The sequence below is a fragment of the Panthera leo genome, chromosome B1, assembly GCF_018350215.1.
Source record: "Panthera leo isolate Ple1 chromosome B1, P.leo_Ple1_pat1.1, whole genome shotgun sequence".
Classification (NCBI taxonomy): domain Eukaryota; kingdom Metazoa; phylum Chordata; class Mammalia; order Carnivora; family Felidae; genus Panthera; species Panthera leo.
In genome coordinates this window covers 162,369,420-162,391,399 of record NC_056682.1, presented here as the reverse complement: position 1 = coordinate 162,391,399, position 21,980 = coordinate 162,369,420, and the positions used below count along the sequence as shown (strand labels likewise).

General features: G+C 40.7%; 1 protein-coding gene across 3 annotated transcripts in view; it reads right to left on the bottom strand.

The window, feature by feature from the left end:
* The window catches only part of SCFD2 (sec1 family domain containing 2), a 401,014-nt gene extending 382,572 nt beyond the window's left edge, over positions 1–18,442 (bottom strand). For all 3 annotated transcript variants that reach the window (XR_006201954.1, XM_042936396.1, XM_042936397.1), the window contains exons 1-2: positions 17,520–18,442; positions 3,900–4,068 (exon numbers count right to left, since the gene is read on the bottom strand). Coding sequence is in view for 2 of the 3 variants with exons in the window: in XM_042936396.1 (XP_042792330.1) it covers positions 3,900–4,068; positions 17,520–18,357 (1,007 nt within the window). In the remaining variant the exon portion in view is untranslated. The remainder of the gene's footprint in view (positions 1–3,899; positions 4,069–17,519) is intronic.
* Between the last annotated feature and the right edge of the window lie 3,538 nt (positions 18,443–21,980).

Genomic DNA, 21,980 nt, shown 5'->3' with positions numbered 1-21,980 from the left:
GCTGTTAACTTATAACCTTCCAGATGTTAAGTCCCGCTTGCTGTCTGAACACACTCCATCCGGCCCCTCTGCTTTTGCCAGCCAGACTCAGGGGCTCTGCTTTGCCAGTGGGCTGCCCCTCTGCCCCAGCTCCATCCCGCCAGTCCATGTAGCGTGCACCGCCTCTCCGCCATTCCTACCCTCTTCCGTGGGCTTCTCGTCTATGCTTGGCTCCAGAGAATCTGTTCTGCTAGTCTTCTGGTGGTTTTCTGGGTTATTTAGGCAGGTGTGGGTGGAATCTAAGTGATCAGCAGAACACAGTGAGCCCAGCATCCTCCTACACCGCCATCTTCCTCTGGAACCATTTTTATTTTAAAGCCAAGAGCCTTAGTTGGTTAAGCGTCCAACTTTGGCTGAGGTCATGATCTCATGGTTCATGAGTTCGAGACCTGTGTCGCGCTCTCTGCTGTAAGTAGAAAGCCTGCTTTGAATCCTCTGTCCCCCTCTCTCTCTGCCCCTCCCTGGTTCTCTTTCTCTCTCAAAAATAAATAAATGTTTTTTTAAAAACGCTTTAAAACCAAGAGGCTTGGAAGTCATTTAGGCCAACACCATCATTTTATAGATGAAATAATGAGGTCCAAAAAAATACATCAGTCACGATGCCTTTGGTTGCAAGTTACAGAAAACAGAGACTCAATTTGGCATAAACAATAAGGAAGTACACTCTCCTACATAATATGAAGTCCAGACACGGCATCCCATCCCTGCTTTTCTCGGCAACATTGGGGTCACGCCACCTTCCACGTGTTAGCATCAACTTCAGGTTGTCAGCAGAATGCCTCAACAGTTTCAGGACTTACGTCAGAGTCCTAGGAGTTGGGGGAGGAGTGGGAGGAGGAGGGGAAAGCATGTCTCTTTCTTGAGTCTCTTATCAGAAGCAAAGAAACCTGACCGAGAAGCCCTAAGAAGACTTTCTCTCTTGCCACCTCCCCATTTCTCAGCAAGGGAAATGGGGTTCTAAGACTGGTTTGGTCTAAGCCTTGGACTAAGCTTGAGATAGAATGAGTGCCGAGGAGTCAAGGGTAAATAAATTGTCCGTAATCACAACATAACTTTCAGATCTAAGAGATTCTTACGTTTGTCCTATGACACTTGTCAGAAATTTGATTTCTTCCTGCTCATTAATGATGGATTCACCTCTTCTCTTTCCTCGCAAACTTCTCTGGGCTGCTCACTTGATCTTTTTGTAGTTATTTTAGGCTTCTGTGGAGGCAGCACAGGGTAATGGCAAGCACTGACTTCAGAGCTGGACTGCTGGGGTTCCAATATAGTCCCCACCACTTCTAACTGCGTGTGTCACCCTAGGATGTTCCTAATCTGTAAAAGGGGATGGTAGTAGAACCCACCTCCAGAGAGGCTGTGAGAATTAGACAGTCGCTACATATAAAGGGATCAGAACAATGCCTGTTACCCAGGAAGTCCCATATAAGTGTGTGCTATTAATATTCAACGGCATCTACTGCTTCTGCTAGCCTATAGCCCTTTCCCCTTCTTTCGATAAATGTTTCCATTTTCCTTTGAAGAACGACCCTTCCACCGTGCCACATACAATGTTGGCATAATTCTCAGCCAGTGTGAACCACTCCCAGTCCCGCGCTGAGCAAGGGGTGGGCACAAGGTCCAAGGGAGGTCAATCTCACCTTTTCCCTTGGAATCTGAATCTTAAACAGAATGACTCATGACAAAACAGTTAAAGGTCAGTCTCTCTGATGTCAAGGCACTGAAGAGGCTTTTTCCAAGTTCTAGACCCCCTGCAACTCCTTTTCTGCTCAAATTAGCCAAAATGGATTATATTCTTAGTGTAACTGCTATGTTGAATGAATAGGACTCTCCAAATTAAATCATCAAGTAACTTGATTTTTGTTTCTGTCTCTTTAAATCTACTCGTGAGCCTAGCTCCTCTCTGGCCCCTGCATAGGCAGCCCAGATGTCAAGACTGTGGCTCTGAAGCCAAACATTCTGGGCTCAAAATTCTAGCTCCACCTCCTGCTAATGATGTTACTCAAGGTCTCTTTGCCTCTATTTCCTTACTTGTAAAATGGGGAAATAACAACACCGACCTCACTAGGTTATTATAAAAGCTAAATGACTTCCCAAAATACCCAGAAGTGCACTTGGCGCATGGTAAGTCCTGGAAAATATTAATGCTGATGGCACTGGTGGTCCGCTGACACTGTCTGCCTTCCTCACACCCACATCAGGCCCTGACCGTTGTCGTTCCTGAACCTATGCTCACGTTAGCCCTTCTCTTTCTCTAAATTCTTCAAGACATAATTAAGTCAAACTAAACCACTTCCACAAGGTCCACATGGATCTACAAAGACCGTGTGGAACCAATACTTGGTAGTATTTACAATCTGTAACAGACACCTGAGTCTTGAGTTCACATAATTTCTATTGTTTTTTTTTTTTAATTGAGCCTGTGTGTAAAAATGACTACCCCAACGGGGCGCCTGGGTGGCTCAGTTGGTTGAGCGTCCGACTTCAGCTCAGGTCACGATCTCGCGGTCCGCGAGTTTGAGCCCCGCGTCAGGCTCTGGGCTGATGGCTCAGAGCCTGGAGCCTGCTTCCGATTCTGTGTCTCCCTCTCTCTCTGCCCCTCCCCCGTTCATGCTGTCTCTCTCTATCTCAAAAATAAATAAACGTAAAAAAAAAAAATTAAAAAAAAAAAAAATGACTACCCCAACAAGGAACGTATCCCCTAAAGGCAAGGATGATATTTTATGTTATTTTATGTTATTCCTATTACTTACTTCAGACAAGGCTCATAGTAAGTTCTTAATGAGCAACTTTTGAATAGGCCCTATGACCAGCTAAAAACATTTCCAATCACAATTTCTTCTGGATTTATATAGCTGCAAGCCCACAGGCTTACGTGTTAGTATACGCACTGCCAAAGCAGGCATGTGGCCTATGTTTTTTAAGTATACAAAAAGGCAGGGTATAGAACTTTCTGTTTTTTCCCACACTGGCCTATACACACCAGGCATCCAATAAATGTTATTAATTATCTAAAAAAAAAAAAAAAAAGCTGAAAACTTCAGGAGCTGAAAATTAATTCCAGATATGATAGGAAATTCCAAATGTATCTGTTACTGTTAAGATTTCAAACAATAATGCACAAGATCCTCTTTTTTAAAAATATTAAAAACAGAGAAATAAGGGAAACAGATTCACAGACACTTTTTCACCTTCTAGTACCTTTTTTTTTTTTCTCATAGGAATTATTGAAGGTCAAAGTAGAGGAGGTAAAACTACTGTTATCCTTTGATTGTCATGTTTCTAGAGAAATGTTTTTTTTTTGTTTTTGAAACGCTGCATAACATAAAGTACACCATCTTCTATTACTGATTTCTCTCAGCATGTGAAAAACATACACAGGAGTAGAAACTTCTGTCATTGATGTCCGAGAGCATATTGTTGACATGCGTAAACATGGCGCCGTTTCACAGCTTTGTGGGCTATTATCGAGTCCTGTGAAAAAGTCCACTGGGAAAAAGAAATTGAGTAAGGCTGGACTCATTTCCAAGTGAAACTGCCTGTGGAATGGAGATGTACAAATTGATTCACTTAACCTATCCTCAGAACAAACTTCAGTTATATCCAAATGACACCTCTGTAAATGATACCTCCATAGTTTTTGCCTTAGTGTTGTTTAATGGATATGGTTATTTCAAGGTTAGAGGAAAAAATGCTTTTTTCTCAAGGCTATCCGCTATGAGTTTTTCAACCAGTCCAATTCTTCATTGTTTCCTTCCTACAAAAACAGTTGGTCTCAGCGAAAAAGAAAGGGGAAGAGAGAGAAGGATGAGGGAAAACAAACAAACAAACAAACAAACAACAATCCCTGTTTATCTTACTTGGGTTGTGCAAGACAGCCTGGCGCAACCATATTCTGACTCTTGTCTTCATTCTGGAGTGCCGTAAGCTCTACCATGTTAACCATCACATCGTTGGTGTGGCCCGGGAGCTGGGGAAGCACTGAAATGATCTTCTCTACCAAGTTGTCTCCATGATGTCCAGTTGCTCCTGTTTAAGCAGACAACAAAATATAAACTCACAAAAATATAAACTCACAAAATGGAGAACATAAACTCACAAAACTCAAAAAAAGCTGTATTAATGCTCTATAATGGCCCTTCCATCAAGAATAACACACACACACACACACACACACGCACACATATATATACATACATACATATATATGCTTTCTGTCACATAAATCACAAGCCTAGCATTTTGCCCTCCATAAGACTAATCAAGCTCACAATTACCTAGTCAACCCATGCCTTGTGTTTTGGACTTAAGGCTCCATGAGGGCAGGCACTGTGTCTTCTCTGGCTACTACTATATTCCTAGCAGCTAGCACAGTGCCGATATACAGTAGGTATCAATAGGTATTTAATATATAAATAAATAATCAGCATATATTCAGCCAAGAAAATAGTGTCATTGGATGATACTATTGTAAGATTTTAGAGCCAAACTTTATGTTACTGATGAAAACTTCACAACGCAGAGGGCTTAGAGACCTGACCAAGAATAGCAACTCTCCCCTCTGCTAGAACCTTATCTTCATAATGGCAACTCTTTATCTAGTTCACCCTGTACCCAGCATGTCTAGCAGGCAACTTGGCAGCTAGCAGGCTCTCGCTAAATATTTCTTAGATCACGGGAAAACTAAATGAATGAATGATAACAGTTTGTAATGATACAAGCATTTGTAAAGTGCTTTCTGCGTACAACACACGGTTCTAGGTACTTCACATCCATTAACTCTCAATAACAAATAACTGAGGACCTCAAATTGAAATTCAAGACTAATGAGACAGTGTAATATTTTTTCCATGAAACCAAGTTATCTTTCCAAAAGCCATCATTCGTTGGGTGACCTCCTTCCAACAAGGGGTAGGACTTGGCAAGTCTTGTTTTGATCCCACCCGTTCTAAATCAGTCAACTTCTTGTTTCCTAATGTCTCTCTGTCTCTACCTCTATCTGTTCTTCTTGCCACATCACATTAATTGGACAGAACTAGGTAGAAAACAACAAATCAAGAATCCAAGGAATCCTCGTCACCATTACCACCATCTTCATCACAATAGCTAATATTTACTGAGAGCCTGTGATGAACCAGGTATTAGGTTTCATACCATACATTTATTATCCACTTAATTCTTACAATAACTCTAATAGATGGGTATTATGCTCATGTACAGAGTAGAAGATTTAGCTTAAGTAACTTGCTCAGGAATATATAACTTGCAAGATACAGAGCAAGAATTCAAACTCAAGAGGCAGAAACCACCAAAACCACACTATTAACAACAAAAACAACAACAAAAACAAGTCCATAAAAATGACTTAAGACAGAGCCAACATGAGTGCTTCTAAGGTGACTTCTAATGGTAAAGAGGAAAGAGGTCTTGTACCATCTGTAGAATATTCATTTATTAGGCTTAGAAGGAACCATATCTTATTTATGCCATCTAGGTTTATGGTTGTCCCCTTAGCACTCAGACTTACAAGCTGCTCACTTAATTCTTGCTGAGGGCCACCTGGGTGACTCAGTCGGTTAAGCGTCCGACTTTGGCTCAGGTCATGATCTCACAGTTCATGGGTTCAAGCCCCACATCGGGTTCTGTGCTGACAACTCAGAGCCTGGAGCCTGCTTCAGATTCAGGGTCTCCCTCTCTGTCTGCCCCTCCCACACTCACACTCTGTCTCTCTCTAAAAAAAAAATGAATAAACATTAAAAAAAATTTTTTTTAATAATAAATTCTTGCTGAATGAATGCCTAGTGAGTATAAATGTCCTGAGATCCAAATGGGGGTCAGAGGTCATTAAGTGAATTATATCTTTAAGTCTGGAATGGAGATACTAGGATTACCTCATAGCATCATGAATTTCTCTCTCCACTAGTTCCCTCATCACTCACTAAAAATTTTTGAAAATATCCACTCATCATTAAAATAGTATTTCTTTGAACTTGGTGCCCCAAATCTGAACCCTGCACCAAGCTATTCTTATTTTTCAACTGCTATTTGTTGACACATGGCACGCACAAGTGGTATACATATGCTGCCATTCTTCCCCAATTTCTTAAGCCTCTACAGTCTGGCTGCTTCTCACTCCTCCCCTACGCCAAACTCAGGGGTCTTTGTTAAGTTTTACATTAAACCCTCTGCAAATTGTTAACTAATCCATCCCTCTTGAAACTCTCCAAATATGAGAAGTCACAATACAACATACTTATTTTTCCTCAAGTTTTAAACCTGATAGTTATTTCTACAGAGCCAAAGTATCATTCATACGCTTAAAATTATTATGTCTTAACATCTTAAACATTCAAAGGAGGGAGGGATGCCTGGGTGGCTCAATGGGTTAAGCATCTGACTCTTGATTTTGGCTCAGGGCATGATCTCATGGTTTGGTTTGTGAGATCAGGTCCCAAATTGGGCCTGGGATGATAACACCTAGACTGCTTGGGATTCTCTCTCTCCCTTTCTCTCTGCCTCTTCCCCACTTGTATGCTCTCTCTCTCTCTCTCTCTCTCAAAATAAATAGATAAAACATTTAAAAATAAGAAAAAGTAAAGGAATAGAATAGAATTTTTTTTACAATTATGGTATATATATTGAAGCAGTTCTCAAATTATGATTTTTATTTTCTTCTAATTATAGCCTCTAAACTTCCCATGGTGAATATACGTTCCTATTGTAAAAAGAATAAAAAATATGTTGTTACACACACACACACACACACACACACACGCACACACGCACACCCCAACATTTTAACAAGGTTATCTTTGGATAGTAGGATATTTTGGTTGATATAAACTGTACCTAAACATCATTTTTTCCTAATATTTTCTAGAAGGAGCCATGAGACTTACCTAACCGGAAAAATAATTTACATTCTATCAGTTACTGTTTCTACTATTATATCAGAGAATTAATAAAATGTTAAATTTACACAGACATAATCACTCAGCTTCTTAGATTTAGTCAAAAGGATATGTATATCTAGCATACTTGATAATGACAGATAAAGCAGGTATGGGCTTTCAAGCAATTGTCCTGCTCTTCTGAATACAATTTCTTCCATCTCTGGCTTCAGTTCTCTGGTTCAAGATTCATTTTTTACATTTAACTAGTGCTACTTATATGACCCAAAAAAGACTAAGAATTCAGGGCCTCTCAATGTCACAATAACTTCAGATTCTTCTTTTATGAAATGAATAAAATGGAAAGACTTGTATCACAGTTAAATTTTCAGAGAACTTAATTTTTCCTTTATTACAGAAATTTAAAAATATGATTTGAAAAGCTGAAGAATGGAAATCAACCAGAACCCAGTTATTTTGGCCAACGGCAATGTGGTCTAGTATAGCCACAGAGTGTTTTATTTCCCAATGCCATCTTTTCCAGGGTGCGTGTAGGAAAAAGAAATTGGAGGCATGGGTTCTAGTGGTCCCACAGTCCACTAGTTCCCTGTGTAATCTGAGGCAACTTCCATAAATGTGGTACTATCTTACCAAGCTATAAACTCAGAGTTGGTCCAACTGACACCTAAATATCTTCAAACCTCAAGACTTGAAATCCTATGTTAAGTCAATTGCTTCAAGGGCTAAACTCGTTTAGATAACAGCACCAGAAAAATACCAATCCTGCATTATTCTGTGGATCATATGTGAATGTATATGCTAGTATCATTATCATAAGGCAGGTAACATCTTCACTCGCCTCTACTCAAACAGAATAAAGTGAGAAGCAAGAATTTAGACGTCCTCATTTACACTGTATGTTAATGATACTGGAATTAAAATAAAATATATATACGTATACATATACATATACACATACACATACATATACGAGCCCTCACAAGAGCTTAGTCACACTGTACTGAGGCTAAAAAGATAGAAATGCAAGAATAGCATTTTCTAACATACTCACAAACAGAATATTTTGAGGTTGTGCATATTGTCCCTTTGGGTTGAGATAGAGTTACTGGACGCTTTGAATTAGTATATTCAAAGACTCACTTCCTTGCTGATTGCCCATCATTCCTTCTCAAGAATCTGTGACTCTCTTTCATTATTTTGAGATGTTTCAGTATTTTATTATAGTTCTGTCTTGTAAGAACAATATATGTATTACTCCTAACGTTCCCTTCTACGTAGAAGGACAACAATTCGCGTAAGACTCCCAAAATTGCTTTACGTCCTTTAGTCAATCACTTTTCCCCTGGACTCTCCGGTTCTGTTCTACTTGCTACTCCTAGGATGGGCTCTGCCCTTGGGAAGAAGGAAAAAGACTCGCTCTGGTTCAGTCCTGCTGTTGTGTGGGTAAACCTTTCAATTCTGGGATTCAGTATTAGGAAGTCACTTGTCCATAGACATAAGAAGCCGCATTCCTTAATGTTTACTGTATCCATAATAAAACAAGTATTTTCACCTCCATCTGGCAACTTCTTATCCCATATTCAGTTGACTCACAATCTGGATGGGGAAAGCGGTGTTAGGTTATCAGATCTCTAATACTACTATTACAAGTATTACTGGCACCACTGTTTTTTAACACTACCTATGGCCGTCTCACATCAGTCAAATCGAGTACAAAGGGTGTGTATTAGATACTGCATACCCGTCAAAAGCCCACTCAAGGATTCCATACTATCAGGTAGGATTTTGCCGGGGAAGGGGTTGGGGGTAGGATAATCATAAGGCAGTATATATACAAGTTTATTCAATAAATACCTTTCCCCACACAGAAATCTTGGATAAGAGAATCACATAACATTCATTATACTGCCCCTAACTTGAATCCTCTCCTACCTTCCCTATCGCAGTGAATGGATTCTGCAACTGCCCAGGCTAGAAAACTTGGCATATCTTCTCTTAATTCTCTCCATTATATCAGCCACCACGCTGATAATTCTCTCATTTAAATACTTAATGACTCCTTTCTTCATTCTTTCCATTATTGACTCAGTTTAAAGTCACATCATTTCTCACCTAAGATGTTATAATGGTCTTCTGATCAATCTCCAAAATGTCTTGATTGTGGGTGTTGGTTTCACGACTGTCTGTTGTTGACAACACTACACACTAAAACTGATGAATATTACTATATGTAAACTATGCTTTAATAAACTGGACTAGGAAAAAAGCAAGCAAAACAACAGCAACAAAAAACTCACCCCATCAGAGTCTGACTCACCTCTCAGTTCCCACTTTGGAATCAATAGATCCATCCCCGACAATGTCCACCAGAAAACTCATTCAACAGGAAATGTGTGCTTGTACTTTGCCTGCCTAAAAATTTCTTACGACTCCTCACTGAGCATTAAATTTAAGGCTTTTGGAAAATGGCCCTAACCTCCTTCCTCATTATCCCCATCACCCTTTCTCATCTTTTACCACTCCTTCATTCATCCCAACCTTCATGCACCTTAAGCCCTAATAAAAAATGATCCAAAAAGGATTCCCAGAACAACCTATGCCCCTTCTTATGTCTTTGCACATGTGGGGAGCTTTTAAAAGAATTCTGATTCTAGCCTGCCCACCAGACCCATTTTTATTTTTTTTAAATATGAAATTTATTGTCAAATTGGTTTCCATACAACACCCAGGGCTCATCCCAACAGGTGCTTTCCTCAATACCCCTCACCCACCCTCCCCTCCCTCCCACCCCCCATCAACCCTCAGTTTATTCTGTTTTTAAGAGTCTCTTATAAAGACCCATTTTTAAAAATCAGACTTTCTGGGGTGGTTCGAAGGTGAAACCAGATTGAGAACCACTGACCTAGAAATTGTGACCCCTTAAAGGAGAATTTTGTACCTAAACCTTATGAAGGCACATGTCATTCACTCTAAACTTGCTGAGCTTTGGGCATTTTCATTTGGTTCTCAGTCTCTCATGGACAATAGCTTTGACTGATCTTTCCATTAGCACTTCTCAAACTTTACTGCACTTTCAAATCACCTAAAGATCCTGTTAAAATACGGATTCTGATTCATAAGTGTGGGCTGAGGCCTGAGATTCTGCATATTTAATTAGCTTCAGTTAAGCTAAGGCTTTAAGTCCCCAGGACATACTGAGTAGTGAGGCTTTATGTCACTATCACCTAGCACAGAAGCTGCACATAAAAATTGCTAAACAAGGGGCGCCTGGGTGGCGCAGTCGGTTAAGCGTCCGACTTCAGCCAGGTCACGATCTTGCGGTCCGTGAGTTCGAGCCCCGCGTCAGGCTCTGGGCTGATGGCTCGGAGCCTGGAGCCTGTTTCCGATTCTGTGTCTCCCTCTCTCTCTGCTCCTCCCCCGTTCATGCTGTCTCTCTCTGTCCCAAAAATAAATAAAAAAAAAACGTTGAAAAAAAAAATTAAAAAAAAAAAATTGCTAAACAAGCATTTATGAAATGAACAGGTATCATCCATACCATTCTTTACACTTTGCTAAGTGACCAAAATTGTAGCGATGTGGCAGAATCATCATAGAAATCTCACTTATTCTGCTTTTTTTTTTTAACGTTTATTTATTTTTGAGAGAGAGACAGAGACAGAGTGTAAGAAGGGGAGGAGCAGAGAGAGAGGGAGACACAGAATCCAAAGCAGGCTCCAGGCTCCAAGCTGTGAGAACGGAGCCCAATGCGGGGCTCGAACTCATGAACCGCGAGATCATGACCTGAGCCAAAGTCGGACGCTTAACTGACTGAGCCACCCAGGCGCCCCTCACTTATTCTGCTTTTTGTTTTTTTCTCTAGGTATGACAGAATGCAGCTCCTGACAAATGGCTAGCTCTTACCAACTCTCATGTCCTTTAGTAGCAGGTGAGAGGTCAGGTAAGAGAATTCTTCTGGGTTACATGTGTGACAACTCATTCTTGTATTCATGTTCTTAGCCTTAGGGAGAAAACACATATTTGAAGTAATAAAACTTAAGTCATTTTAAATGCATATCATTAATTATTAAAAGTAAGAAACATTTTCCACTGCCCAATATATACCAGGCACTGTTTTAGGAGATAGATGTGTTAACTTATTTTACCCTCTCAATGACCCTGAGTGGGTATCTTCATTTTACAGATCAGGAAACTGAGACCTAGAAGTTGGGCACTTGCCCAAGGACCTACGACTAGGAAGAGGCAGAGCTAAGACCACCCTACCTAACCACTCATGCCTATTATACAACCTAGGGAGCAGTAGCAGCAGCCTTATATTGAGGCTCTACCTCAATCCCCTCACTCCTTCCGTTTATGATCCCGTATGACATAAGTCTGATCATGTCACATCGTAGTTCGAAACTCCCCAATTCTCCTATCATACTTTGGCTTTTACACTAAGTCCTTACTCTGCCCTACGGTGCATTCCTTCTGCCGATCTCTCCAACTTCATCTCCTACCACAAGCCTTCCGTGTTTGCAGGACAAGCTGAAGGGATCCACACTGACCTCCTACTGTTCTTCAAACATGTCAAACATATTCCCACCTCAGATCCTTTGCACCTGCCAGTGGGTCTTTATGTTCTACAACAAGACAGCCACACAGCTTGCTTCTCCTCTTCTTTCCATCTCTGCTCAAATGTCACATCCTCAGAAAGGCCTTCTCCAGCTATGCTATGCAAAATGGAAATCCTATCACTTTTTAATCTTACCCACTATATTAGTTATATATTGAATGAATGATTTCATATCCTTCCAACAGCACTTCAAGGTCACCATTTTACCCTGTTCACAAATGAGAAAACCCTCAAAGGTCAATGAAGAGCAAACAGCAACTAAGCCACTTAAGCCAGAACTTGACGTTATTATACTGAGGTGCATTTAACACCAGCAACATCATCAGTCTTCTAAGTCTTCTCAATCATACCTCACACTTGTGTTTTATTTTAAACCATATCCTCTGAATTCTAAAATATTCGCCAATTATTTTGTATTTTGTGGGAAATCAGATTGGGGGAAGAAAGAATAAATCGCTTTTCTGAACACGATGGCAGGATCGGAGCCCAACAACTGTGTTCAGTCTCTGAAGCTGCTAGCTGGATACCCTCTCAGCAGCATCTCTACTATCTAGCACAAGAGTTTCCAAACTTTTCTCTGTAGTAACGAATATGAGATGGGTTATGAGCACAGGCTCTGCAGTTAACTGTCAAGGTTCAAATCCTGACTGCCACTTACTAACTGTGTGATCTTGGGCAAGTTACATGACTCCTCAAGTTCTCTGTGTCCTCATTTGCAAAGTGGGGATAATTATAATACCTCAAACAACTATTGTGAAAATCAAAGGAGCTGAGATATGCAGAGTGGTGAGAAAAGTAATATGCTCTCAAATGTTAGCTGTTAACAGCCTCAAATTTCAATACTTTAACAAATAATATATACATCTTTTTTTTTTTAATTTTTTTTTTAACGTTTATTTATTTTTGAGACAGAGAGAGATAGAGCATGAACAGGGGAGGGGCAGAGAGAGAGGGAGACACAGAATCTGAAACAGGCTCCAGGCTCTGAGCTGTCAGCACAGAGCCCAACGCGGGGCTCGAACTCACGGACCGCGAGATCGTGACGTGAGCCGAAGTCGGCCGCTTAACCGACTGAGCCACCCAGGTGCCCCAATAATATATACATCTTAAAACAAATATAAATGCATCAGTGTATCATAATCCCAGGAATAAGAGCCACGCTTTGAATTGGAAGTAAATCTTTAATCGAATGGATGTATTTTAAAAGTTTACATGAAACTAAAATTTAGAAGAATTGAACCAGGAGAGGAAATGTAAATCCCAGATTTACTGCCACCTCCTGTCTTTCGATTTTGAACTTGAAGATTATCAGCAAAGCACTCTAGTCAGTCTTAAGAACCACAAAAGAATGGAAAGGAAACAGACTCAAACCTTTTAGGGATTCATAAATCACATCCACCTTTTTAATTCTCCTTTGAAACAAACTGGAAGCCAGAACAGTCCATAGAATGTTGTACTTAGATGCCCTGTGCAAACATGCCTGACACACTCTGCAGGGACCCAGGCTTCCGGGTGGTCTAGACATGGCAAAAGTAAGCCAAAATCATAGCAAACAGACATCAGCAGCCATTTGCTTCTCAAATAATTACAACAAATTTTCTGTATTTCTACTGCATTTCAGTGTTTCTACAGTGGAGAGTTTATTAACTACTTCAGGAGAGTAAGGAAATTGTCTATCTTGTTTATCACTGTTTCCCTATACCTGGAAAAATAACCGGCACGTAGTAGGCCTTCAATAAATGTTTATACCAACTATTAGGCAAATTAGTATTACTCTCCACAAAGGTGATGACAAGAGATGAGAAAGAAATTTATCTGTACTGTAAGCAAGATGTTAAGAATGACAGGTATTTATGAATTATTGGAGGTTATTTTTGGTAGTGCTAATTTATTCTAAGAAGGTATATAAGCATATAAATTTTCTAATGGTAAATTGTCAAGGATGTTATCCAAAATATTAAACAACTAATAAAAAATACATGTACATGAAAATTAACACCTAAATCAAACCCTGAAAAATGTATTTCCTTTTGATCCCTATATTAAAACTGCTGTCAAGTAATTTAAATTGAAACTCAAAGTATTCAACTCATTCCAACAATTTCCAATCATCTTTTGATTTTTAGAAATTGTTGGTATCATCTTTTAAAAAAAAATGTTTTTAATGTTCACTTATTTTTGAGACAGAGAGAGAGCGTGAGTGGGGTAGGGGCAGAGAGAGGGAGACATGGAATCCGAAGCAGGCTCCAGGCCCTGAGCTGTCAGCACAGAACCCAACGTGGGGCTTGAACTCATCAAACTGCGAGATCATGACCTGAGCCAAAGTCAGACACCTAACCGACTGAGCCACCCAGGTGTCCCTGGTGTAATCTTTTATATGCTGCAGATATTACTGGATAAACAAAGCACCAATCTAAGTCACAATCTGATGTAAGAATCCACACCAAACTCTTGTAATAGCTTCTCCATTAAATGTATTGTCATGACTCCCAGGTCCTTATTCTTGTTACATCCCAGACAGATCAGGAAAAAATTTGAGCATGGTGATCAGGTATGTTCCTGGACACCATAGAGACTGGACCAACGACAGAGAGCATCCATGCTAACAATAATGCCACCAATACCATCCACCTACCACCCCATTCAGTTTGGGACCACCTTGGAGGAGGGCAAGTGTTGCATTCCCACAGCCATCACTGCCACCACCCCTCGCTGTCTCAGTACCCTCAGCAGCTCTGGGGGACCAGCTGTCTCCACACCAACACTCCCACACTCTCCTAGGTCCTATCACTCTTCTCTACTGGGCAACAGTAGTGGGGGACTTGCAGTCCCAAAAAGTAGAGGATTTCTCTCTCCTCACTAGTACAGAATTTTAATGTTTAAAAAACAGGTTTGACAACACAGCTACGTACCAACTGAAAATCAGTCTGGAATATTTCCAACAGGAGGTCATAAGAGTATGTTGAAACATCTTTGATACAAATCAATCATTAATCTGTTCATCCGGAAGACAATTTGAGTGATTATTGAAAAGGTATCCATTAAAAAGACTAATTTGGGGGCGCCTGGGTGGCTCAGTCGGTTAAGCGTCCGACTTTGGCTCAGGTCATCATCTCGCGGTCTGTGAATTCGAGCCTCGCATCAGGCTCTGTGCTGACAGCTCAGAGCCTGGAGCCTGCTTCGGATTCTGTGTCTACCCCTGTCTCTCTGCCCCTCCCCCACTCATGCACAGTCTCTCTTTCTCTGTCAAAAATAAATAAACATTTAAAAAAATTAAAAATAAAAATAAAAAGACGTTAATTTATAAATTACTAGGACCACAAGAACAAACTAATCCCAATTAGGGTTACAGAGTAGCTAGAAAAAGGTGGTCAGGGAAGCCTTGCCTGAGAAGCAGAAATCTGAGCAGAGATTCCAAAAAGTCAACAAGAAAGCCACGTAGATACGTGAAGGAAGAACATTCCAAGCTGAGCTGCAGAAGAACTAACTTCAAAGGCCCTGAGGCTGGGACATACTTGGCATGTTGAGGGATGGCCAGGTAGCCAGTGAGGTGGGAGACTAATGTGTGAAGGGAGATCAATGAGAGAGGAGGTAGGAGAGGTATGCGCAGGCAGGTCTTGTAATGGCCTTGAAAACAATGGTAAAGAATTTGGATTTGACAGAGGGTGTGATGGAAGGCTGTGGGAAGATGGTCAGCAACCAAATGGCATGTCAGATTTCCATATTCAAGGGGATTACACAATAAACTATATTATCCGTGTATCTTTTGTATGTCTTAATATTTTTTTATATTTTTAACTCTCTGCGTCCTCTACTCCACTGTGTCAAATGCTGCTTTGAGAGGGAGTAAAATGAATCCTGATAATTGAACATTGGATTTGGCAGTATGGAGGCCATTAGTGATCTTGATGGAGATTTGAAATTGCTGGGAAGTACTGGGGGGGGGGGGGGAGCAATTAGAGGGGAAGGAGCCTAACTGAAGGGGACTCAAGGGAAAATTGGAGCAGATGATTGTAGAGACAGCAAGTACAGACAACTCTTTCAAGTTTGCTGTAAAATGGAGCAAGAAATAAAACAAGTTGGAGGACCATGAGGGGCTGAGAAAAAAGATGCTACATTCTGTTTGTACGTTGACCAGAAAAATCCAGTAGAAAAGATTTTTTTTTAATGATGATCTAGGAATAGGGGAGGGTACGTAACAGAGGTAAATCTTTGAGAGAAGTTGACTGGAAAAATCCAGTAGAAAAGATTTTTTTTAATGATGATCTAGGAATAGGGGAGGGTACGTAACAGAGGTAAATCTTTGAGAGAAGTGAAAAGGGAAAGGACCTAGTCTGCAAAGGTGAAGAAGTTGTCATTAGATAGCAGCAGAGACAGTACCTCTCTTTTTAATACAAAGTAAAGAAAGAAAAATATGTGGGTGCAGATGTGCCACATTTGGTGATGGGAATGCATGGAAGTTTTCTGATGGCTTATATTTTCAAGAGTCATATACAAGAAAGAGATGCCTAAGACTTAACAGAACTGTCGCTATGATGCTGGACAGCCAGGACACTAAAGTTTGCCTAACTGAAGTCAGAACAGTGGGGGAGGGGCACAAAACTATATGACAGTTCATCGTGAAACAATCTGTCCTATTTGGGGCGTAAGGAAATAGAAGTATAAACAGTATACACCATACGCTCAAAAATTCAACAAGCATAAACTCCTCAAGTGCTTTTTAATCCTTGTAAGAGTTCTGGGTGGTTACAGTTATACTTAAATCGCACTGACAGACTAGACACCTGTTTTTTCTGGTCACATAATTAAGCTGACATCTCAGTATTCTCATTAGCTACTTTCTATTTTATGATCTGAAAATTAATCTTACAAGGTCAAAGACTCAAATACAGCTATTGTGGTTTTTACAACTTCATTCCACTGTTTTTCCGATCTACTCAGAAGAATGCTTGCCAAGGTCAGTTTCCTGATCATTCTCCCTGAATTTGGGTGTGGCCAGACTATACTACTAGTAACATTACATCTACCTAATTAGAGAATCATAAAGTTGACCTTTGAAAATATGCACATGTCACTATCAGAAAGTGTTTTCTCTTCATCTATTTTAAGGGTTACATTTGTTCTCTACACATATAAATGATTGATACATTATTAAAATTTGAGATGACCTACCAAATCTTCAATAGAATGAGAGCTAAGAATCAATCAATGAACATTTGAAAATATTTTCTACAATTGTGGTTAGTCTCAACTGTATTTAATCTCAAGATATCCAATTAAATACAATCGAATCTTCAATAGAATGAGAGCTAAGAATCAATCAATGAACATTTGAAAATATTTTCTACAATTGTGGTTGGTCTCAACTGTATTTAATCTCAAGATATTCAATTAAATACAATTGCATTTAATCTCAAGATATTCAATTAAATACAATTGCATTTAATCACAAGATATTTAAGTGTTTATTACCACTCATTTAAAGAGACCTAAAACTAAACTGTGATAATTTCATGTATTGTACAGTTTCTCTTGCACTGGTTCATCTGTCAACATCTCTCCCACAAATTAGAGCCGTCTTATGAAGCATTACTGTGAATACTGGCATCTGCACATTTCTAAAAAGTTCCCAGGTGTACAGTTCTCCTCCATGTCAGCATAATTCCATGTCCCCAGTATCTTTAGCTAGATGTAGTTGCGTTTAACAAAGCAGTGCATGTTAAAGATGTATTTACCCGTTACAGCGTTTAACAAATTGACTACTGTAATTGCTAATTTGCTTGTGTGTATTCCCCTCTAGATGACAAACTCTGTAGGATCAGGAGCTGTACCCATCTAGTTGATCTTTGTATCCTCAACTTGACATATAGTAAGAGGTCAATAAAGCATATACTGAATCAGTGAAAGTCCCAAAACTTTGGAGAGTGGTTAGGAAGACCCACAGCAACCCCACTTACCCGTGAGATCCAGAGTTCTGTCCACAAAGACCACTGATGCCCTGCCTGTGGCAGTCTTCCTCCTGTTCTTGGCAGGGGCATAATTAGCCAGATCTGCAGCGATGATCCGACTGAGGGAACCTACGGCAAAACACTCCTCCCGCACCCCCAAATGCTCACACAGAGAACTGAGGCCTGACACCAGGCACCTGATCTGCAGAAACAGCTCAGGGGTCAGGGCCGTGGCATCCACCTCACTCAGGCTTCCTAGTCTCCTCTTGTCCGGTCGGGCACTGTTAAGGAGATGCACATCCTGGGGGAGCAGTGGAAAAAGGGAAGCAAAGGCTGGAGTCAAGGCAAGGTGGGGAGCCACAGGGGCGAGCAACAACGGGACGTGCAGCACCTCGGCGGTGTAGTTCATATTGCCCATCCACTCACACAGCTTCTCCTCCAGTTGCTCGAACACCGGCTGCTGCCCTTCCAGCTCGGCCGCTGCAGCCGCCGGCACGTGATTAGCGGTGAGGTGGACAGCGTGGTTCACGGCTGTGACCACCACACAGTACTGGAAGTGACTGCGACAGATGATATCCCGTAGGGTCTCCACGGTCCGGCCTTTCAGCAGGCAGCTCAACACAAACACCGCCTTAGGCTGCTTGGCTCCACCACCAACTGCGGCGGGCTCGAACTCCCGCAGGTGACACTCAGGACCTCCCACCGCCTCCAGAAGCCGCGTGGATCCGCAGCCCCAGTGCAGGCTCTCGGCGCAGGCGGCGTCCAGGTAGACCAAAGCCCGTTTCACTTTGGCCAGCACCTGCTCCCAGCCTTGCTGGGTAAAGGACAGCACGCCCGGGGCGCTCATGGTTGGGGGCTCGCAGACTCCGGGCGCTCGAGTGCAGGAACTTCTTTCAGAACTCACAGCTTCCGGGAATTGGGCTCCTGAAGGCTTTGACAGTCAACACAGTACACGTGGTGCTGCCTCTGACTTGTCCAGTGTCCGCGCACATTGATGATGTAGCGGAGCGTGATTGGCTGGCGCGGAGAACTTGCGGAAGGACGGTGGGGGCTGGGGAGAAGAGGGCAGGGCTGTGTGGCTCCTGGGTGATTCGGAAGGGCTGGGCCTCACTAAACTGTTTTCTTCTCCTCTCCCTCTGGGCTCAGGTTACCTTTCCCTGCGTCTTGAGAAATCTCTGGGATAATAAAAGCGAATCCGAAATTTGGCATTTTCCTTGGATCCTCTACACGTCTCTAAAAGCAGGTTTGCTCATCTAAACTCAGAGCCGCCAATAGAAAATGAAAACAACCAAGTGATGTGTAATTTTTGTAGTTAATAGATTGCTGTCACATACATTATAGCGCTCAAGCCTCATAAGAAACCTACTGGTCTCGTTTTCACTTTCTCCATCTTCTTTCCCTCATTTCATTGGCACTAAATCTGGATTTGCTTCAAAAATCCTAGAATCCAGCCCCTTCGGCCCATCCATCCTTGGCATCACCGGCTTAATCCACCGTCACCACTCTACTGGACACTAGCGATGATCCCCCATCATTTCCCAGTTTTATATCTCTTTTCCCTCCAATTCAGTTTTCTTCCTAATGAACTAAGCTGGTCCTACCAAGTCTGGCCCAGTTGCCTATAGGATACAGCCAGACTCCTTGTAATGGCACAAATCCTTCATGATTTCTCAATTTCTCCCCAGCTAATCCCTGCCTAGAACAGTGTATGCATGCACAATTAAGTCAATAGATTGAGCCCAGAATGTTACACAAGTTCAGTTCAATTCAATCACTATTTGTTAAGCACTTACTAGGTATAATCACTGACCTAGGCAACAAAGGCACAATGGTTAATGAAATAAATTCCTTGATCCATGAAGAATTTTCACCTCTGCTAAATATTTGCCATATCATGACGTAACTTTTAACAATCTTGTTTTCCTACAACATTATACACTTAAAGGCCTGGTATATCCAACGCAAGAAAATAACATGTTTTTAATAAATGTTGATTAAATGATCAATAAATGTTCAATCATATCCATATAATAAATGATATAGTCAATGAACTTTTAATGGACACGTACAATATTTGAGACACTGTGTTAAGCATTGATCATATAAATAGAAATAAGGCACAGCCTTGCCTTCAAAAGAATCTGAAATAAAAAGACCCCCACATGTAAAGAAAGCAAATGCAATACAGTTACAGAAGCAATTTTTTTTTAATGGATAAGAGTTACAAAAGAGGAAAAATAATTTTGATTGCATTAAGGAAAAAAGGAAGTGGTCAGAAGAAGTTGCATATAAGACATGAGTTTTGAGTTGTCTGCAAAGAAAACCAGGTGTTCACCAGGTGGACAGGATAGGGAGGAGCATTCCTGGCAGTCCCAAGCAGAGGCTGCATGGACAAAGGTATAGAGACATGAAACCATACAACACATTCTCTGGAAATACACACAGTGTTGTATAGCTGGAGTGTATTGTATGAAGAGAGGCCCAAGCTGAAACAGGAGCTAGGAACTAGAAAAAAGGGACAAGATCAGAGTGAGTCTTACTTTTGATTCTAAATAGTAGCAGCCAATTGAGTACAGTTAAAGTGTTGTTAGGAGTGGATATAATTTGTTCACATCTGGAGTTTTAGGGGGGAAAGAATTCTAAATGGAAAACAGTTTGAGTGATAAGATTTAGGACAGGGAGATTATTTAGAAAACAGTCACAGCAGGTGATGGGTATTGAGGAGGGCACCCATTGGGATGAGCACTGGGTGTTGTATGGAAAACAATTTGACAATAAATTTCATATAAAAAAAAAAAAAGAAAAGAAAACAGTCACAGAAACAACTCTGGGTGAGAACAGGTAAGGATACCAACAAAGCGGCTAGACAGAGTGGGGTATATAAAAAGATGTTACGAAGATTGACAAAGAGAATGAGATAGAGGGAGGATTCCAGGTTCACACCCAGTTTCCTGGCTGGATGACTGCTAAGTAGTGATCACTGAGATTCAGAAAACCAGAAGAGAAGCAGATTGGGGAATAAATTCACTGAGTTCAGTCAGGACATGTATTTGTTTAATTGTGACAAAATACATAAAATTTACCATTTAACCATTTTTAAGTATACAGTTCAGTAAATTATTTGCACAATGTTGTAAAACCAGACTCCAGAACTGTTTTATCTTGCAAAACTGAAGCTTTATGTCCATTAAACAAGAACTCCCCATTGCCCCTTCCCACTGGCAACCACAATTCTACTTTCTATTTCCATAAGTTTACTATTCTAGATATCTTATATAAATGAAATCATACAGTATTTGTCTTTTTGTGACTGACTTATTTCACTTAGCATAATATCATCAAGGTTCATCTAACATATGAGTCAGAATTTTCTTCCTTTCTAAGGCAGGATTACATTCCATTGTCTATATCATTGTATACTGCATTTTTGGATACTGAAAGTTTGGATTTTTTGTGTAACAGGAAGCTATTGAAGGGTTTGTGTTACTCGAAATGCAGTGTGGCAATGGAGATGGAGGGAATTAGATTTGGGATATATTTTACAGGAAGAACTAATGGGCCTTGCTAACAGGTTTTCCTCGGTATGAGAGGGATTCGTAAGGGAAGGAGAGGAATCAAGGGTAATTCGTTGAGTTTTGGCTGGAACAACGTTGGATAATGATTACTGATAAAGAGAGTATGGCAGTGGGACAGGAGAGGTTTGGGAGGGCAACTCACAGGTTCTGTTTTTGGCATAAGTTTGACATGCTTACTCAATATCAAGGAAGGCATCAGTGAAACATCAGAGTGAGCTCAAGGACCAGTTGAGACTACAGAAGCAAAACTGGGAGTCATTGGCTGTCAGTGACATATATCACATAGACAGTATTAAAAGTCATGGGACTGGAGGAAATGACCTTGGGAGACAAGGTAGACAGAAAAGAGAAGAGAATCCAGGAAAAATCCATTTCTTGCTCTCAGATATTACAGTGGAGTCAAAAGAATTCCTGCTGAAATTGCATGCTTGAAGATAATCAGATTTACTTTATTTCAATGTGATTTGTACTTCTTTGCTCAGCATAATTAGCAATTATTATTCCTCACAAAATCAAACATATCTCCTTTTGCCTCATTTCTAAGCCCTCCACATGGATGATCAATGTTTGGCTTAAGGGTTTACTAAGCACTTATCTGGTGAAGACAGAAATAAAAAAAAATTGTTCTCATTCTTAAGGAGCATGCAGTTTACACAACAGTATAGAGCTGAATAGGAGATGACACAATTTTCCAGAAACAAATAGCAATATAAAAATTAGTATTAAAATATGTCAGAATGCAGAGGAAGATGGATAATTGGTGCTTAACTCCCCATTGAGGTACCTATAAAGGAAGTATCTAGAAAGAAACAAACTGCACTCTACATATCTGCAGTGATTCAGGTTGTTCAAAGGACAAAAGGCCTAAACCATAGCATACCACCATCTTGCCTCT